Genomic DNA, 18,442 nt, shown 5'->3' on the forward strand with positions numbered 1-18,442 from the left:
TGCCTGCAGTCAGGGAATGCAAGTCCCAGGCGGGGGGCGGGAGACTGTCCAGGGACGAGAGGACGGAACCCAGATCGGAGTGGGGGGTCCCAGGAACGCTCAGTGACTGTGAGCCCTGACAGTCAGCCCTGAGCCCTGAGTCCTTCCGGATACTCTTTCCCAGAAGAGGACACCACTGGCATTCAGGACACATCTCAGGAATGACAAGTAGTTTCGTGTGTCTGGACCAAAGGGAGGATGACGGAGAAGCAGTAGGAGGAAGCGGCAGGGTTGCAGGGGGTGAGGCGAGTGCTCAGGAGCTGAATGAGATGCTTGATGTTCAGGTGGACGGTGGCAGGAAGCCTTGGTGGGCGATGGGAGGGCGGGGAGGCAGACGGTAATGTACATGATGGGGTCACGCAGAAGAAGACGTGCCTCCCAGCTCTGAGGAGGGTCCTCACGCAGCCCTCCGTGTCCCTCGCAGGAAAGAACAGCCCAGGGGAGAGTTCCTGGGAAGACCACCTGCTTTATGGGGACCCTCCCCGAGCACCACATTGTTTCAGGACCACCACTCAGCCCCGGACCAACTCCCGCCTGTGCATGGTAGAGTGAAAGTGTAAGTGAAAAAGTTGCTCAGTCGTGTCCGACTCTTTGCGACCCCGTGGACTGTACAGTCCATGGAATTCTCCAGGCCAGAATAGTGGAGTGGGTACCCTTTCCCTTCTCCAGGTGATCTTCCCAATTCAGGGATCGAACCCAGGTCTCCCACATTGCAGGCGGATTCTTTACCAGCTGAGCCACAAGGGAAGCCCAAGAATACTGGAGTGGGCAGCCTATCCCTTCTCCAGGGGATCTTCCCCACGCGGGAGCCGGGGTCTCCTGCATTGCACGCAGATTCTTTCCCAACTGAGCTATGGTAAAGGGAGACTCCCTGCCCAAGTGTGCCCAGATTGTCAGTCACTTTGCCTCACTTTTGGAATTTAGCTTCAGAGCCTCTAACAGCTGCCTGCATTCCCAACTAAAATATTAAAAGAAATATTTTTGTTACTAGATTTCTCTGCTTTGCCAGAATCTTGCTGTACATTTGCAGTGATGTTCTAGGCTCCTCGGAAGGCTAGAGGAGAGGGAGGGGAGGCACCAGGGAGGCAGCACCGATTTACACACCAACAACAGAGCCACCGGTCCACTAGGCTCTGCCATCCTAAACTCGCCTTCCCAGTTTGAAAGGAAGAGTGACCCTGAGCCCAACGCGGAGAGGACCGCGGGCCAGTCAGCACCAGGGCCTGCCCTGTCTCCACTGGGACAGACGTCAGATCTCTCACTGACCCGGGCCCCCTTTCTGTCCGGCCTTTGTTTCTCCACGTTGCTGTAGCTGGAGTTATAACTTAGGGTTAGAAGGTCCCCGAGACACTGCCTTCACCTCAGCTTACAACTTGGAAAATTAAACCAGTGGGGGCACTTACTGTGTATATACTGAGAAAGAAAAAGAAAAATATTTTTAAAAGATGGATGAATCCATTTATGAATGTAAGATGAACAGGTAATTAAATTCCACAAGTCACAAAACCAGCTGGAGGCTGCTTTCCACCCACCTAGGCAGGCCACTCCACAGAGTCTGAGGCTTCTGGTGGTAATGGGATTTGGGGGAGGGTCTGGCATGTGGCCTGGGAAAGAAAGGGGTTAAATAACCATCAGTGCCCATCCCCTTCCCTCTCCCAGTCCTGAGGTTTCATCTGAATTCTACTGCTCCACGTGGGGGGCTTATATTTTTAATAACTCAGTCCATCACCTGGTTTACTGATACAACTTCAACCCCGATCCACACGCCCTATCCCCAGCGTTCTCACATTATAGATGACGCATTGTCATCATCCCAGATAAGAGAGAGTTGGTAAAGGAAAAAAAGAGTTTCTGGTCACGTTAGAAAATTCCAGTTTCAGAACCAGACAATTTATAGCCGGGAGAGTGAAAGACCTCATTCCAGATTAAATGAAAGAACACAGAAGAAATTAAGAGAGGAAGAAAGAGGTCGGCTAACTGAAGATAGGAAAAACGTCATCCAGTTTTCAAGAATGGAGGAAAAGGGTGAAATCTAGAAGTAAACTAGCAAGACTGACCAATTTTGAGCAAACTTCCAGAGTGGTGTAATTTTTATTGGTTTTATTTTTTCAGTTTTAATTTTTTTTTATCAAAGTAGAGTTGATTTTCAATTCTGTTCTAATTTCCGCTGTACAGCAAAGTGATTCAGCTACACATGTATACATTCTTGTTTTATAATGTTTTCCACTATGATTTATCCCAGGAGATTGAATATAGTTACCTATGATATACAGCCAACAAACGTCCGTCTAGTCAAAGCTGTGGTTTTTCCAGTAGTCATGTGTGGATGTGAGAGTTGGAGCATAAAGAAAGCTGAGCCACGAAGAATTGATGCTCTTTAACTGTGGTGTTGGAGAAGACTCTTGAGAGTCCCTTGAACTGCAAGGAGATCCAACCAGTCCATCCTCAAGGAAATCAGTCCTGAATATTCATTGGAAGGACTGATGCTGAAGCTGAAACTCCGATACTTTGGCCACCCCTGAGAAGAACTGACTGATTAGAAAAGACCTTGATGCTGGGAAAGATTGAAAGCAGGAGGAGAAGGGGGAGACAGAGGATGAAATGGTTGGATGGCATCACTGACTCGATGGACTTGAGCTTGAGCAAGCTCCAAGAGTTGGAGATGGACAAGGAATCCTGGTGTGCTGCAGTCCATGGGGTCACAGAGTCAGACATGACTGAGCAACTGAACTGACTGATGATATACAGTAGGACCTTGTTGTTTATCCATTTTAAATATAATAATTTGCATCTACTATCCCCACCTCCCAGTCCACTGCTATCCCTCACCTCTTCCCCCTTGGAAACTAGTCTGTTCTCTCTGTGTGTGAGTCTGTTTCTGTTTTGTAGACAGGTTCATTTGTGCCATATTTGAGATTCCACATATAAGAAATATCATACGGTATTTATCTTTTTCTGACTTACTTCACTTAGTATGATGATCTCTAGTTGCCTCCATGTTGCTGCAAATGGCATTATTTCATTTTTTATGGCCGAGTAGTATTCCATTGTATGTATATACCATATTTTCATAGATCAGTAGACATTTATGTTGTTTCCATGTCTTGACTATTGCGAATAGTGCTGTTATGAGCATAGGGTTGCCTGTGTCTTTTTAAATTACGGGTTTGTCTGGGTACATGCCCAAGAGTGAGATTACTGGATCATATGGTAGCTCTATTTTTAGTTTTCTGAGGAACCTCCACACTGTTCTCTCTAGTGGCTGCACCTACTTACATTCCCACCAACGGTGTAGGAGGGTTCCCTTTTCTCCGCACACTCTGTGGTATTCATTATCTGTAGACTTCTTAATGGTGGGCATTCTGACCAGTGTGAGATTGTACCTCATTGTAGTTTTGGTTTCCATTTCTCTAATAATTAGTGATGTTGAGCATCTTTTCCTGTCTCTACCAGCCATCTGTATGTCTTCTTTGGAGAAAAGTCTATTAAGGTCTTCTGCTCATTTTTCAATTGGGCTGTTTGTTTTTGTTGAGTTGTATGAGCTGTTTGTATATTTTGGAGATTAAGCACTTGTCTGTCACATCATTTGCAAATATTTTCTTCCACAGAATGGTGTAATTTTTAAATGATTAGTGGGGGAAAAAAAGAGCTAATTGCTGGGAGCTGAGGAACAGTCACTAGGAACCAACCTCATGTCACTTTAATGAGGTTGTTAGGATGGCAGTCCCGAGGAAGGCAAGGAGCTAAATCATCTTTATTTTAGCAAGAAAAATTGTTCACCTCTTTCCACAATTCTCTGTAAAAATGAAGTGGCAGCAACATCTAGAGAAAAACAATGACAGACGACAACTGGCAGCCTCAGTGTGACCATAACCACCAACCACACTTGCCAGCTCAAGTTGCCCAAATGCCTACAGACCCATGAAGGTGCTGGTGGGTCTGTGAGTCAGATGTGGTATTTCTGAAGGCCCAGCAGGAAGCAGGCTAGCCCTGGCAGGCCAACCTGCATGTCTGCAGGGGGCAGCGAGGGGGCGGGTCTGGCTCCATTCAGGCTCCATGGGTTTGAGTGAGTCATAACATCTATCTGGATATTTTTGTCTCCAGCAACATGGAAATCTCCATAATCTGAAAATTCTGTTGCCACAAAACACCTACAAATCCTGGGTAATATATGATAAATATCCTCTTAAATGCATAGTGGTGCCTTCAATCAAGTCAAAGAAGAACCAGGAGACAAAAGCAAAGAGGAAGCTGAGAACTCAAGCTCCTGCCCCACCCTGGGGACATTTGCCAAGCTCGGGAACAAGGAGGCTTGTTGTCCATGCTGTTCGGAAACCAGAACAAAACTGTGGGCCTGTACCAAGAAGGGACTTGGAAATAAGACGCCTTAGAAATGTAGGATCCTTGGAGGCTGTACTCTCAGGGACAAGAAGATGGAACACGAAAAAATTAACAGAGCAAGATGTCAAGGAAACCTTTCAATTCCCACTCCTACTCTCTAAGAAGGGAAAGAAAGTCCCCCATGAGAAGCCACAATCACATACCTGCCCTCATTGGGTATAGAGTTTGAACTGACACTATTTGGTCTGGAAACCAAAATCAAGAAATTATCTCTGAGTGGCCTAGGGTTGATGGTTCCCTGTGTGCTTGGCAGAAATAACTGCAAATTCTCTCTGGAACAGCATGCCCTCAACCCAAGGTGTATAGGAGTTCCAAGATAAATCCCAGTCTTTTACAAGATCAACCTTTATTGAGTGCTTAGCTTGTACTCAAATCCTTTACGTGTATTATGCCACTTAATGCTCACAAAATGCTTTGGATGGTAGGTATTCTCCTTATTATTGTACCTCTGAAGGACACCCTTCAGATTTTTCAGGGTCCCTGATAGAGATGAAGTTGAAGCACTTAGAAACCACATCTTGGGAGGAATGTTTGAAGAGACTGGAGAAAAGTCAACTCAATGGAGGTCTGACAGACATCCTCAGTTACCTAGAAGGCCATCCTGTATCTTGCTCTCAGCAGTCCTAGGGGCAGAATGGAAAAGCTCAGATCCTCTCGCAGAAAGGCATTTTTTATGGGAGAGCACCAGGCATGTCATAACAGAGAGCTCTCTGCAATGGATAAGGTGAAACCGGGGCACAGCAAGGATGCTGCAAAAGCGATCACGGGCTTGAGAAGGATGCAGAACCCAAGATGTGAAGCTCCTCTTCCAGCTCCTTAGAATCCTATGGACCAAACAGGGAAGCATCATATGTTGGGATATTTCTCCTTCCTCCCCTCCTTCCTTCTATAGCAGTTTGCTGAGCCCCTACTATATGCCAGGCATCCTTCTAGCTGGAGATGCATTTATGATGCACCTATGGTTTGTCTCTAGTGAAGGAAACAGACAAGGACAAAATAATTTGAGATAACAATGCTAAGAAGGAAGCAGAGATGAGACAGACTGGCAGAGAACTGTTGGGAGTTCTTTAGTAGGAAGTCATGAAAAGGATGGGATTTGAGCTGAGACCTGAATGTCAAGTGTGAACCAACCACAGAGAAAGTCCCAGGGAGCAAGAAGCTGGAGATGTCAGGAGGGGCCACCTGGAGCCCAGGAAGAGCCCAGCCACAGTCATAAGGCTGTGGGGAGGTTTTGCTCCAGTTTCTATGGGGAAGAATGACCTCGTATGTGCTGCCTTCAACAAGACCCAAGGTTTTGATAGCAAAGATCTGTATAATCACTGAGACAGTGCAAATTAGCCCTGCTGGCAGGCAAATCGAGGTAAACGAGGTTTCCAACAGGATGTGGATGATGCCAACAGTACAGAAAAACAAAGAAACCCGGGCAAGGCCATCCCGCAGCTGCAAAATGACTAACACTCTCCCTAGAATCGCCCAGCACAAGGCCAATGAGGAGGCTCCTTTCCAAGTTGGCCTTGGGTTCCCAGCTGCAGCAAGCCCCGTAAACCCAGCACTGGGGCTCCAAGAATGCTCTTGGGGTTACCCTATGTGGTGAGCTGCTACATCATCACGATAAAATTAGCCAGCATCACTCTTAACAGATGCCAGGCCATTCGCTAAAAGCTTTATACATAATTTGAGACATTTCATGTTGCCATAACCCTCTGGGATGACTGCTATTATTACCATCTTTCTCCAACGGATAAGACTGGGGTTGAGAGAGGAAAACCGTAAGTAGCAGAAAGGGGGTTGAGACGGGGTCTGCCCCGTGGAGAAGCTTGTCTGACAGCTGTCTGCAAACCCGTGTGTTCTGAGTGCTGGTGAGAGAGGGAGCTTGTGCTGACCTCCCGGTTTGACCCCTAAGTGCTTGCTCGTAATTACCATATTTTACCACCTTTCTGCAGCTTAAGTCACCAACTGAATTTCAGGCCTAATAAAATGCAGGAGGTACCCCATTCTAGTGCCCTCCTTCCCTGGGTCAGAGACCACCTGGAGCTAGAGCCTGGAGCAGGCGTGAGGGCTGACAGCTGGGCTCCTGGGGAGCCTGACTAGCATGAGTCAGTGGAGGGGAGGGGAATGGGGGTGAATCATGAGGACTCAGAGAGGGGTTCAGAAGGTCAAAGGCAAGGTGGCCTGATCCACTGTCAGAGAGTGGCCTGTCCACTTGTCTTGCAGGGGGCGGGGTGGGGTGCGGAATAAACAATCCTATGAGCCACTGACCATGGCATTTGGGCTGGAAAACACCAGGCTGGCTCAGTGGTAAAGAAGCTGCAGGCAATGCAGGAGACGCAGGTTCAATCCCTGGGTCGGGAAGAGCCCATGGAAAAGGAAATGGTTGCCCACTCCAGTATTCTTGCCTGGAGAATTCCATGGACAGAGAAGTCTGGCGAGCTATACAGTCCACCGGGAAGCCAAAGAGTAGGAGACGGCTGAGCGACTAAACAACAAGAAGTACAGGGGCAGCTGTTAAAATACTGACAACCCTCCAGGCCCACTGGAAAATAGCTGCCCCTGTCCGCCCCACCCCTCTCACCTCTGCACACCTGCCTTTCCCATCTCTGGGCCTGGGCCTCACCTGCTGTCACAGCATCACTGCTGCCCGGAGACTCTCTTCACAGAGGGCTCTGTGTCCAGCACGTCTTCCTGGAAGCCCGCTGCGCAGGGTTCCTTCAGAGACACTTTCTCGGGACGTCACACTCATTCTCATAGTGCCTCCAATCTTAAAGACGCCCAGCCTCCTTGAGGGGTCGCTGGGATGATGGTAGGAGAGGTAGCTGGTGGTTCAGGGGCCCACAGAGCATGCAAAGCTACAGGCTGCCCCCTGCTGCCCAAGTTCAGTATTGCAACCATTCCCAGTTCAACTTCCCCTTTTCTCCACTCACCTGCCATTAATGAGAAGTTACAGAATAAAGAAAATAATAAAGAAAATAAATGGCCCAGCGTATTTTTTCCAGCACTCCTAATTCCCAGGAACCCAGTGAGTGAAAGTCGCTCAGTCCCGTCTGGCCAGATGGACATCTACAACTGCAAGTACAGGTAAAGTGTCCTGTCCCGGGGGACTCCGCTCTAACTGAACAGGCAGGAGGTCAGCCGTGGGAACTTTGCTTTTTATCCAACTTAGGAAATTGTTTCCTTTTTCAGGTTGAGCTTGAGAACTAGCAGGGGATGAGTTATGTGATCCAGCATCACCCCTGGTGTGTTATTGGAAGGCTTCTCCGTAGGCAGAGCCTTAAAAATATTGCATCTTCTGGAAAAGCTGCATGTTCTATTTAGCATTTTGACTCAGATTCACAAGAAGCAGGGGCTTCCCAGGTGGCTGAGACAGTAAAGAATCCGCCTGCAATGCAGGAGACCCAGGTTTAATCCCTGAGTCAGAAAGATTCCCTGGAGAAGAGATAGGTTACCCACCCCAGTATTCTGCCTGGAGAATCCCATGGACAGAGGAGCCTGGCGGGCTACAATCCATGGAGTCACAAAGAGTCAAACACGACTGAGTAACTCACACACACTCACACACATACAGTCCATGGAATTCTCCAGGCTGGAATCCTGGAGTGGGTAGCCGTGCCCTTCTCCAGCAGATCTTCCCAACTCAGGGATTGAACCCATGTCTCCTTCATTGTAGGTGGATTCTTTACCCACTGAGCTGCTAGGGAAGCCCAAGAATACTGGAGTGGGTAACCTATCCCTTCTCCAGGGGTCTTGCCGATCCAGGGATCGAACCCAGGTCTCCCACATTGCAGGCAGATTCTTTACCAGCTGAGCCACAAGGGAAGCCTAAGAATGCTGGAGTGGTAGCCTATCCCTTCTCCAGCAGATCTTCCCAACCCAGGAATCAGACTGTGGTCTCCTGCATTGCAGGTGGAATCTTCACCAGTTGAGCCACCAAGGAAACCTGAGTGTCCAGAATACCAACCAGTGAGTTTATATTTTGCACAAAGTAAAACCGTTTATGAGGGTTGCTTTTTCTCTGCAAATAACAATTTAAGAAGAGACCATGACAGTCAGGAGAGGCTGCGTTCCTGACACTGCATTTCCTGCTCGTGTGAGTGGTGAGGGTAGTCACTCTCCCAAGCCCCCAGGCTCTGCACTCAAATCCAGAAATGTCCAGCCTCCCTTCACGAGGCTGTCATGATGCTTCAGGCAGAAATGCAGGTGAGCTCACTCTCAATCCTGAAGTGCTATACAAATGCTATTTTTAATGTAATTATCAGGGAATATTTAAATAATCTCTCAGAGCCTATATTGGTGTTGAAAATGTAGTGTACCTAATTCCTGGAAATTATCAAGATCTCTGGGCTTCCACAGCAGCTCAGCTGATAAAGAACCTACCTGCCAATGCAGGAGATGCAAGAGATGTTCGAAACCTGGGTTGGGAAGACCCCCTGGAGGAGGAAATGGCAACCCACCCTAGTATTCTTGCCTGGAGAATCCCATGGACAGAGGAGCCTGGCGGGCTACAGTCCACGGGGTCTCAAAGAGTTGGACACAACTGAGTGTGTGCACACACTCACACACACACACACGCATTGCACATCAAGGATGCTCCTGGGGAAAGCAGGATAGTCAGCTGTTAGTCAGCCACGTGGCACAAGCACAGAAGAGTTACCACAACAGCCCTGAGACTGCTGTCCTCAGAAGGCCTGCTCATAAGGCTGGCCTTTTGCTGGTGTTTGGGACTCTGGATTTCAGGAAGAGAAACACAACTCCAGCAACCTCCCAAATCCACGGATTTTTCCCCTTTCTTAGAAAGTTGTACAGAAAGTTATATTACGGGATGTGAGGTATGCAAGGGCAATCCCCTGATTCCCTGGGGTTGGAGGGATGGGGGTGGTGTTAGCGAGACCTACCCAGAGTGAATCTGTACACTTTTTTCAGATCAGTGATTGCAAAAAAAAAAAATATGCTCAAGCTAGACTGGCAGGTGCAGTTTTTTTTTCCCACCAGTATTTTATATTGGAAATGTCCAAATATATAGAAAAGTCAAAAGAATGGTACAGTGAATACCCATCTAACCATTCCCTAGATTTTATAAGAAACATCCTATTGTGTATGCTTTTCACATATATACTCATCTCTCTACCATCTATCAGTCTGAAATAGTTTCTCAGTCAGTCAGTTAGTTCAGTCACTCAGTTGTGTCTGACTCTTTGTGACCCCATGGACTGTAACATGCCAGGCTTCCCTGTCCATCACCAACTCCCGGAGTTCACTCAAACTCATGTCCATTGAGTCGGTGATGCCATCCAACCAGCTCATCCTCTGTCGTCCCCTTCTCCCACCTGCAATCTTTCCCAGCACCAGGGTCTTTTAAAACGAGTCAGCTCTTCACATCAGGTGGCCAAAATATTGGAGTTTCAGTTTCAGCATCAGTCCTTCCAATGAATATTCAGGATTGATTTCCTACAGGACTGATTTATAAAATAGTTTCTAAATACATTTTAATTTTTAAAAACCAGTCCCCATGGAAACATTCAGCCTCTACATGCACCAGATGCTCGACCATCCAGGATGGCCCTGCTGGCCTTTTTGGTCCTGTCCCTCATGTCTGGAGCAGGTGACCGGGAAACCTGGGCCAGGGTATCTGAGCAAACTGCATGGCTGTTCCAGGCTGTTCCCGCTACTCTGTGCTGTCTGCAGTTGGCCTCATGAGTGGTGTTGCAGCAGCAGGCACTGGGCTCTGTGAACACACTGATGAGACCCCTTCCAGAGGCTAAAGGAGGTCAGAGCCACCGCTTCTGGGGCACTGCAGATACCTGTCCTGGCTCTGCTTGCAGCCACAAACACCTAAGAGAGAGCGACAACCAGGGAAGCCTGCTTCTGAGTCCTGAGACTTCCCAGTTACTAACGGCCAGCCATTCTCATCCTGGCTTTGGAGGAAGAACAGAGGGAAGAGGAGAGACAGAGGCCCAACCCCGCAGCCCCTGCTTTTAGACAGACGTCCCAGCAGAACACACTCGCTCAGCCCCTTCCTCAGACAAGTGCCGGCAGCTCTCAGGGGTCTGGCGGCTCTCATCCCATCTCCTCCCTCCAGCCCTCGGCCAAGGCCAGTGGGGGCTTCACCACCTCCTCTCACCTGGACCATGGCCACGTCCCCTCACCCGCGTGTCCTTCCCTGGTCTTCTATGCCCTGTAGCTCAAGGGAAGGAACGCTCCCTTGTGCACAAGCTCCCCACACAGCTCCAAACAGCCCGTCGCTCGGACCCCTCCCTGCAACCCCAATGACTGAGCTCAAATACCACTGTTCTCTCCTGCATCCAAGCTTTTGCACTCAGTCAGTCAGTAGCTCAGTCGTGTGTCTGACTCTTTGCAACCCCAGGGACTGTAGCCCACTGGGCTCCTCCATTCATGGGATTCTCCAGGCAAGAACACTGGAGTGGGTTGCCATTTCCTCCTCCAGGGGTCTTCCCCAGCCAAGGATAGAACCCGAGTCTCTTGCATCTCCTGTATTGGCAGGCAGCTTCTTTACCCACTGAGCCACCTGGCAAACTTTTGCATTTGCCCCAATTTTTCAACCTGGAAATGCTTTGCACCCATAAGACCCAAGTCCTTGGGGCTCCCTTCATGAAAACAGAATCCAAAAGATGCACCCAGAGTGGGCAAACAGCTGGTGTGTTGGCTGCCCCTGTGCCAACACCCTGGGGTGCCTCATGCACCATCCACATAGCAGGACTTTGCGTGTGTGCATGTGTGTGTTCATGTGTGTATGTGTGTAGCCATCCGCCCATGTGTCTGCTTCCCCACCTTGCAGAGGCAGGAGCACCATGCCCAGCAGGTCACCCCACAGAACCATGACTTTGCCAACACACACGGGGGGTAAGAAGGAGTAAAGAGCCCGGGAAGTGCAAGGGGCCAGGGGCACAAACTTGGGGGGAATATGTCTGAGGACATCAGCTGAGCAGAGAAGGAGGGGCCTGGGGCTACAAGGGAACTAGGTTGCATGGGTCAGAGCAGAAACAGGACCAAAGGTTCAGAACAGGAATCCCCACCCCAGGGGCTCTCACTGTTTCCTTCTGAGGATCTGAACTCAAGGCCCGGCTACAACTGGCACCTGAATGGCCCTGGGCAGCCACTTATCACACTGGGAGGGCCTCCATTTCCTCACCTGTAGAGTGGGCTTGGAGATGCCTGCCTTGCATGACTGGGGGAGTCAAGCAAGATCAAGGGCCGCACTTTGCAAATCCTCCAGGTCTCTGCAGAAGAGCAGGTGTTAACTGCAGCATCATTGATGGTCCCTCGCCTGGCGTGTACTCGTAAGCTCTTCCATGATCTGAAAGAGAAGCAAAGCGCCACACTCCTGTTCACAAAGCACAGCCTGTCCATCTTCTCCTGTGAGCCTCACGGCACCCACCTGGGGCGGATCCCACCCACGTCTCTTCTTACTGCCCCTCTCCCCCAGGTTCTACTGAGGTCTCCAGCCACGGGGGGCAGGGGGGCAGGAGGGCAGGGCTGAGGGCAGCTGAGCGGGCTTGGCACAGACCAGGAACTCTCTCTACCCAAGCCTGGGGCTCGGATGTCTCTTACACACAACACACACACACATAGACACACAGGGCCCTCCCCCTCCTTAGCACACTAGGGAGCTGGCCGTTCCCAGGGCAACAGTCAACACAGACAGAAGCTCAGACACGACTGGGCTCCAATGCTCTCTGCAGCCTGGAGGGCCTGGTCCCCATCAGCCCCTCTGAGCTCAGGATCCGGGGGGCCATAGAGGAGAACCCCTGCACAGCTCTCCTGGTGTAAATGCGGGAAAGCTCTCTGAGCTCAGGCAGGAGTCTCTCTCTCTCTCTCTCTCTCTCTCTCTCTCTCTCTTAAACACACACACACGCACTCTTACACACTTGCACCCATGGGAAGCCGCCCCACCCCTGGACTCCAGAGAATTACGTCAGCTGGGTACCCACTGCCTTCAACCAGGCCTCCGGCCTCAGTCCCGTCCACTGCCCCAGGAGGCCCTGTGGTGGGCAGGAGTCCCATCGGTGGCCCCCAGGCCCCGAAGGCCAAGCGGTCAGCCCTGGGGGCTGATGGTGTGCAGCGGGACCAGCTGTGGAGGGAGCTGCTGGAGGCCGAGAAGAGGAGCCAGCAGCGCTGGTGAGTGTCCTGCCCTGTACCCTCCCCAGGGCCTCCCAGCCTAGCTGAGGGTCTAGGAAGCTTCCAGAGAAGGGGAGACCTGGGGTGAGAGGGAGTAAGCCAGGAGAAGAGCATTGATAGAAAAGCGCTTGGGCCAAGGAGCGAGAGCCTGGACCAGGGGAGGAGAGGGAGCTTAGCATGGGCCCCCAGAGTAGGGCCAGGTAGGTGGGATGTGCATCCCCACCACGTGCATCCTGGAAGCCCGACTTCCCTTTGCAATAATCCTTCCAACTGGAGCTCAAAATGATGAACTGAGAGGGTGGGAGCAGGGGGAGGTCAGAAAGATGTAGCAGCAGCCTCGGAGGAGGCGCCAGCCCTCTGACCTGACAAAGGGCATCCCTTCAAGCATCATTCAGTCCAGAAGTCCCTAGAAGAGCCACCGCCGTGCAGGCCACCAGTGGGGACAAGACAGGCCCAGGCCCATCTCCATGGAGTCCTCACTCTCAGGACAAGGCAGCCAAAAAGCAACAGAGTCACAGGCAAGAGAAATGTGCAGCTGGTGTCAGGAGGGGACCGATGCAGCAGAGGGGTGTCTTGCTTTTCTAGGAGCTCAAGGAGGGGGAAGTGGATTTCCGGCTGAGACCCCAGTATGAGAAGGGCCATGGAAGAGTTTGATGTATTAAAAAAAGCAACAACATAAAGACCATGCGTGTGGCTGGGGTGGTCAGGAAGGGGATAAGAGCCTCAGGGTGGGGAGTAGGAAGAGGCAGCCGGGCAGTTACCCAAGTTCCAATAACTTTTTTTCGCATGTCATGGGACACCCTGGAGGGTCTTAACTGGACCGAGTTTACAGTTTAAATGACCAGTCTGGCTGCTGTGCCTGAAACACCTCAAAATGCGGGGGCGGGGGACAGGGCAAAGTGACGTTTAAGAAACCGGCAACAGCAGGGTGTCTGAGCTGGGGACCAGTGGAAGAATTCAAGGGAGATTTTGGTGGTAGAATTAGAATTGCTGACAAATAGATTGGAGTCAGAGAGATGGAGTGTGTGTGTATGTGTGTGTGTTGGGGTACAGGGGACATTTACAAAGACAGGGTCCCCCTGGTGCCGTGACTCTAGGTCATGTGTTTGTGGTCTGTGTGGATTGGGGCAAAGAAACCTCTTTTTTTCTTCTAAGTCTTGGAGAATTAATTTAAAAAGAATTTAAAAAGTCTTGACTTTTTAAAAATAGAATGAAAATGAAACTGCCAGCACAGATAACGCAATTTTTCTCAGTATCACTTCCCCACCACCACCCACCTTCCTCTGACACATGCCCTGGAAGGTTACCAAGCTTTGCGGAAATGAAAGCTGGCCTTTCTTCACAAAAGACTGGCAGACCTCTATGGCTGATTCATATCAATGTATGACAAAACCCACTGCAAAAAAAAATAAAAAAATAAAAATAAATAAATTAAAAAAAATAAACTTATATGTAAAACTGCTTTGTTTAAAACTACATTTATTTTCTCCAATTTGAAAATAAAATTCCATAAAAGCTTAAAAAAAAAAAAAAAAGACTGGCAGACCGACCCCCTCCACCCTCGACCCTGCCCAGGCAGAGGCACGGGACAAGAGATGAGATGGCTTCCGGTTTCCTGATCTACCTGCCACACCCTCTGCATTCAGACTTTCCTCTCTATTGAAATGTTGATCCTTGGAGTTTGTTCCACTTAATGATTGTAGTTCCTCCATGATGTAATACATGCATTTGTGGTAGCAACTTATTCCCTTGAAATGGAGTGAAAGTGTTAGTCATGTTGTCGTGTCTGACTCTGCAACTCCATGGACTGTGACCCATCAGGCTCCTCCGTCCATGGGATTCTCCAGGCAAGAATACTGGAGTGGGTTGCCATTTCCTCCTCCAGGGGATCATCCTGACCCAGGGATCAAACCCAGACCTCCTGCGTTGCAGGCAGATTCTTTACCATCTGAGTGACCCTGTTAAAATGATGGTAAAAACGTCACAGGTAGGATCACACTGTCATCATGTTTTCCTTTCCAGGGCTCAGAACTGGAGCTTCCTGAAAGACTATGACCCCATGGTAAGACAAACCATGTTCCCGTCTGATATGCTTGCACTTGGAGTGTTTATTCATTCATCTCATGTTTACTGAGGACCTGCTGGGTGCTAGATGCTGGAATGTACAGAGATGAATAAAATGCAACCTTGTTTCCTGAAACTCTGGATTTGATGGGAAAGAAAATACTTCTGTAGAGCATTTAGAAATGAATTTTCCCCAGTGTTCCTTGACTGCAGTGAGATGAACTCACTGGAATTGGTAGGTGCCAACTGCTGACATATTTTTCCCAGTCCGACGGTGTCAGCAAGATAGAGTGAGGTGAGGTTGGCCCCACATAGAGGATGAGTCTGAGTGAACACACTTGTAAACAAATTCCCTGCATCTAATATCACCAGCTCCAATCCATCCTTCACATGGCTACCAGAGTGACTTTTCTAAACTGCAAAACTCTCTCTCTCTCCCTGGTTTAAAATCCATAAATCTGCATTTTCAAGGACAGTTTGCAACACTTCCCATGGTCCAGCCCTGCCTCCTCCCCATCCTTGCTCACTCCACACGGACCGGAGTGACACACTCTTTTATGCCCTTCCCACTTCATTAGCCTAATGGCCTCCTATTTATCCTTCAAGGCCCCACCCAAGAGGCTCCTTCCTGGCAAACTTGGCCAGATCACCATATTCTTCACTCCCCAACACATCTCACCCATTACTTGGGTCCATCGTGCAATGAGCAAGCTTACCTGGACATGTGCTCCCTCAGAGAAAGGCAAAGATGGCTTCATTGCTGAACACATACCCCCAGCTATTCTTTACCTGCCAGCAGCCAATAACTATTTCATGCTCAGTTAATGTTAGAGCAATGAGCAAATGAAGAATGATCTGGCTATTAAGAGCATGGTCAGAGAACCAAACTGGAAACTGAACAGTGTAACCAGCCAACCAAGGCAGTGGCCACACTGGCACGGCCCCTGTGGGTTTTAAAGAGGGTTTGACATCTGTAAGACTAGCCTTGTGGGGCTGCTGTCTGTCCTGAGATAGAAGATTTAGTTCACAGGCTCTGAATTCCCACCCTGAGCCCCTGATCTGGGCTCCCAGGCTGAAGAGTCTCTCCCTGCCCAGGGCTGTGTATCAGCAACCTGACCCCTGGGACCGGTGCCCGGCCCAGAAAGCCCACACCGTGGGTCCACCTCCACACAGACTTTCCCAGGTGAGAGCCGGGATCCTGTTTCTTAAAAACTGGTCCTGTCACTTCGATTTGACACAGAGCAACACAAAGTTAACCAAAAACAAGGACAGGGAAGGCTTAACAGATTAGTCATAATCCAGATATTTACTCAACGCATCCATCAGTTTACGGAAGGCACCAGGCAGCGTGTTCAGGGCAGCACCCCATCCTAAGAACTCCCAAACTGGAAACGAGCCCAAATGCCCCCCTGGCAGAATAGATAAGTGACCCATAGAGTATTCACACAACCACACCATGGAAAACCGTATAACATGGAGAACGAAGCAGCCGCAGCCACACACGGGAACACGGGGGAGTCTCACATCACGTAGTGAGAGAGGGGGGCCAGAGGGCAGAGACAGGATCCCTTTACGGTAAAGTTCAGAACCAGGCAAGCTAGTTGCTGGTGTTAAGAGGTCAAGACCAGGTCCCCTTGGAGGTGGAGACAGTGACTGAGGGGTTAAACGTGGGTGTCTGAGGCAGGTGGGGCTCTGTTTCCCGGTCAGGGGGTGGGCGGGATGGGGGAGTTGGGGGGCTGGGTTGAGCTGGGACTTGGGGACTTGTGTGTGTGTGTTGCCCAGGGTAAGGGGTGTTGTTTTCAGTCCGTAACTGCTTCCGAGCTGATAAGGGGCACCGTCCCTAAATTGGTGAGACAACATAATTCTCTTAAAAGAAAAGGGGGGGATGAGAGGGTAACAGGCAGGAGGGCTAGGGGTCTCCAAATTGAGGAAACAGGCTGCAAGCGTCAGACATTTTTTACCTCTCTCTTAAGCAGCAGGAGGAAACAGACTACAAGTGTCAGATTTTTGGCTTCCCTGATAGCTCAGTTTGTAAAGAATCCACTGGCAATGCAGGAGACCCCAGTTCGATTCCTTGGTTGGGAAGATCTGCTAGAGAAGGGATAGGCTACTCACTCAGGTATTCTTGGGCTTCCCTTGTGCCTCAGACGGTAAAGAATCCACCTACAATGCAGGACACCTGGGTTCGATCCCTGGGTTGGGAAGATCTCCTGGAGAAGGGAAAGTCTTACCCACTCCAGTATTCTGGCCTGGACAAGTCCATGGACTGTATAGTCCACGGGATTGCAAAGAGCTGGACGTGACTGAGTGACTTTAAATGTAAATGTAATGTGTGTGTTAGACTTAAAGTAAAAATTGACCGAACAAATAAAACCACCCCCATGGTGCTCCCACCATGAATGGGGCAGCGTCTCCAGCCAGGACGATGGAGAAAGAGCTAACTGTGGTCCCTCCCTCGGCCATTGCTGGTCAAGCAACCCAGTGAAGGGGTCTGGGAAGGGAAGCCACTGGGTAGGCAGCCCTGGGGGTGAGAAGGATGAAGAGGGCGTCTGTCTGGGCGGGAGAGTTGAGTTTGGACCCAGAGCGGGGCCTGAGGTCAGGCCCCCAGAGGAAGCTTCCTGCAGAGGTCACCTGCCCCCGTCCCTTTCTCCCCACTCAGGCCTCTCCAGTTGTCTTTCCCCCAGCAGATGACCCTCACTGTCCCCCTGTCCTCAGGGTAACAAGAAGGAGCCCGTGAAGCTGCCAGACTACGTGCCTCGCTTCTCTGACACTGTCCCCAGTTCCACAAACCGGGCCGTGGGCAGCCGGGTGGAAACTCCTCTGGGGAAAACCCTCATTGGCCTTGACTTCTTCTTCGTGGAAGGAGCCCGGAAGAAGAAGCTGGAAGAGGAGCTGCAGCCCATCTAGGAGGAGGGCTGGGCGGACGCTGCTGGGGAGCCATCACCAAAGCCTCAGACAGCATCCCACACAAGCCGGGGGTCAGGAGCGCTGACCATTGAGTCGGGATCCTGCTCCTGGCTTTAGGCACCTGCAGTCTTGGGCAGGTCACTGGAACCTCCGGGCCATTTCCCCATCTGTGATGTGGTGTTTCCATCGGTACTGTAACAGGTGACCACAAACTGAGCGTCTCCAAACCACACATGCATGTTATCTTGCAATCCTGAAGATAGAAATCCAAAGCAGCTCTCACTGGACTAACTGAACTGAAGGCATTGGTAGGGCCGCATTCCTTTCTGGAAGCTGGAGGAATCTGATGCCTCACCTCTTCCAGCTTCCGGAAACTGTTCAAACTCCTTGGCCCTTGGCTCCTTCACCTTCAAGGGCGGCAATGTTGTTGTTTTTCAGTTGCTTGTCATGTCCAACCGTTTGTGACCCCACGGATTGCAGCACACCAGGCTTCCCTGTCCTTAACCACCTCCTGGAGTTTGCTCAAAGTCATGTCCTTTGAATCAGTGATGCCATCCAACCATCTCATTCATCCTCTGTTACCCCCTTCGCTTCCTGCCCCCAATCTTTCCCAGCATCAGGGTCTTTTCCAATGAGTTGGCTCTTCACACCAACGTGGCCAAAGTTTTGGAGCTTCAGCTTCAGCAGTGAATATCCAGGGTTGATTTCTTTCAGGATTGACTGGTTTTATCTCCAATTGATTGGTTTTATCTCCTTGCAGTCCAAGGGACTCTCGAGAGTCTTCTCCTGGAGAAGGGCAGCAATGGTATCTTCAAATCTTTCTCTCTCTCTCCCTCCCTCCCCTATCTTTTAAGGCCCCTGTGACTACACTGACCCACCCCGAACGTCTGGGATAATCTCT

The 18,442-nt window shown here is 50.1% G+C and overlaps 1 protein-coding gene across 1 annotated transcript; it reads left to right on the forward strand.

Moving 5' to 3' along the window:
• Positions 1-12,328: 12,328 nt before the first annotated feature.
• C3H2orf50 (chromosome 3 C2orf50 homolog) lies at positions 12,329-17,541 on the forward strand. The gene is made up of 3 exons (XM_065927400.1): positions 12,329-12,570; positions 14,593-14,632; positions 17,350-17,541. Exons 1-3 carry the CDS (start codon positions 12,329-12,331, stop codon positions 17,539-17,541), a joined length of 474 nt encoding a protein of 157 aa, XP_065783472.1.
• Positions 17,542-18,442: the final 901 nt, after the last annotated feature.

Source organism: Muntiacus reevesi, chromosome 3 (genome assembly GCF_963930625.1).
Source record: "Muntiacus reevesi chromosome 3, mMunRee1.1, whole genome shotgun sequence".
NCBI lineage: Eukaryota > Metazoa > Chordata > Mammalia > Artiodactyla > Cervidae > Muntiacus > Muntiacus reevesi.

Bases quoted from the DNA above. Each gene is read 5' to 3' on its own strand.
- C3H2orf50 (XM_065927400.1), top strand. From the start codon at position 12,329: ATGGGAAGCCGCCCCACCCCTGGACTCCAGAGAATTACGTCAGCTGGG. The intron at 12,571-14,592 runs GTGAGTGTCCTG...TTTCCTTTCCAG, and splicing joins AAGAGGAGCCAGCAGCGCTG to GGCTCAGAACTGGAGCTTCC. The intron at 14,633-17,349 runs GTAAGACAAACC...CCCTGTCCTCAG, and splicing joins TGAAAGACTATGACCCCATG to GGTAACAAGAAGGAGCCCGT.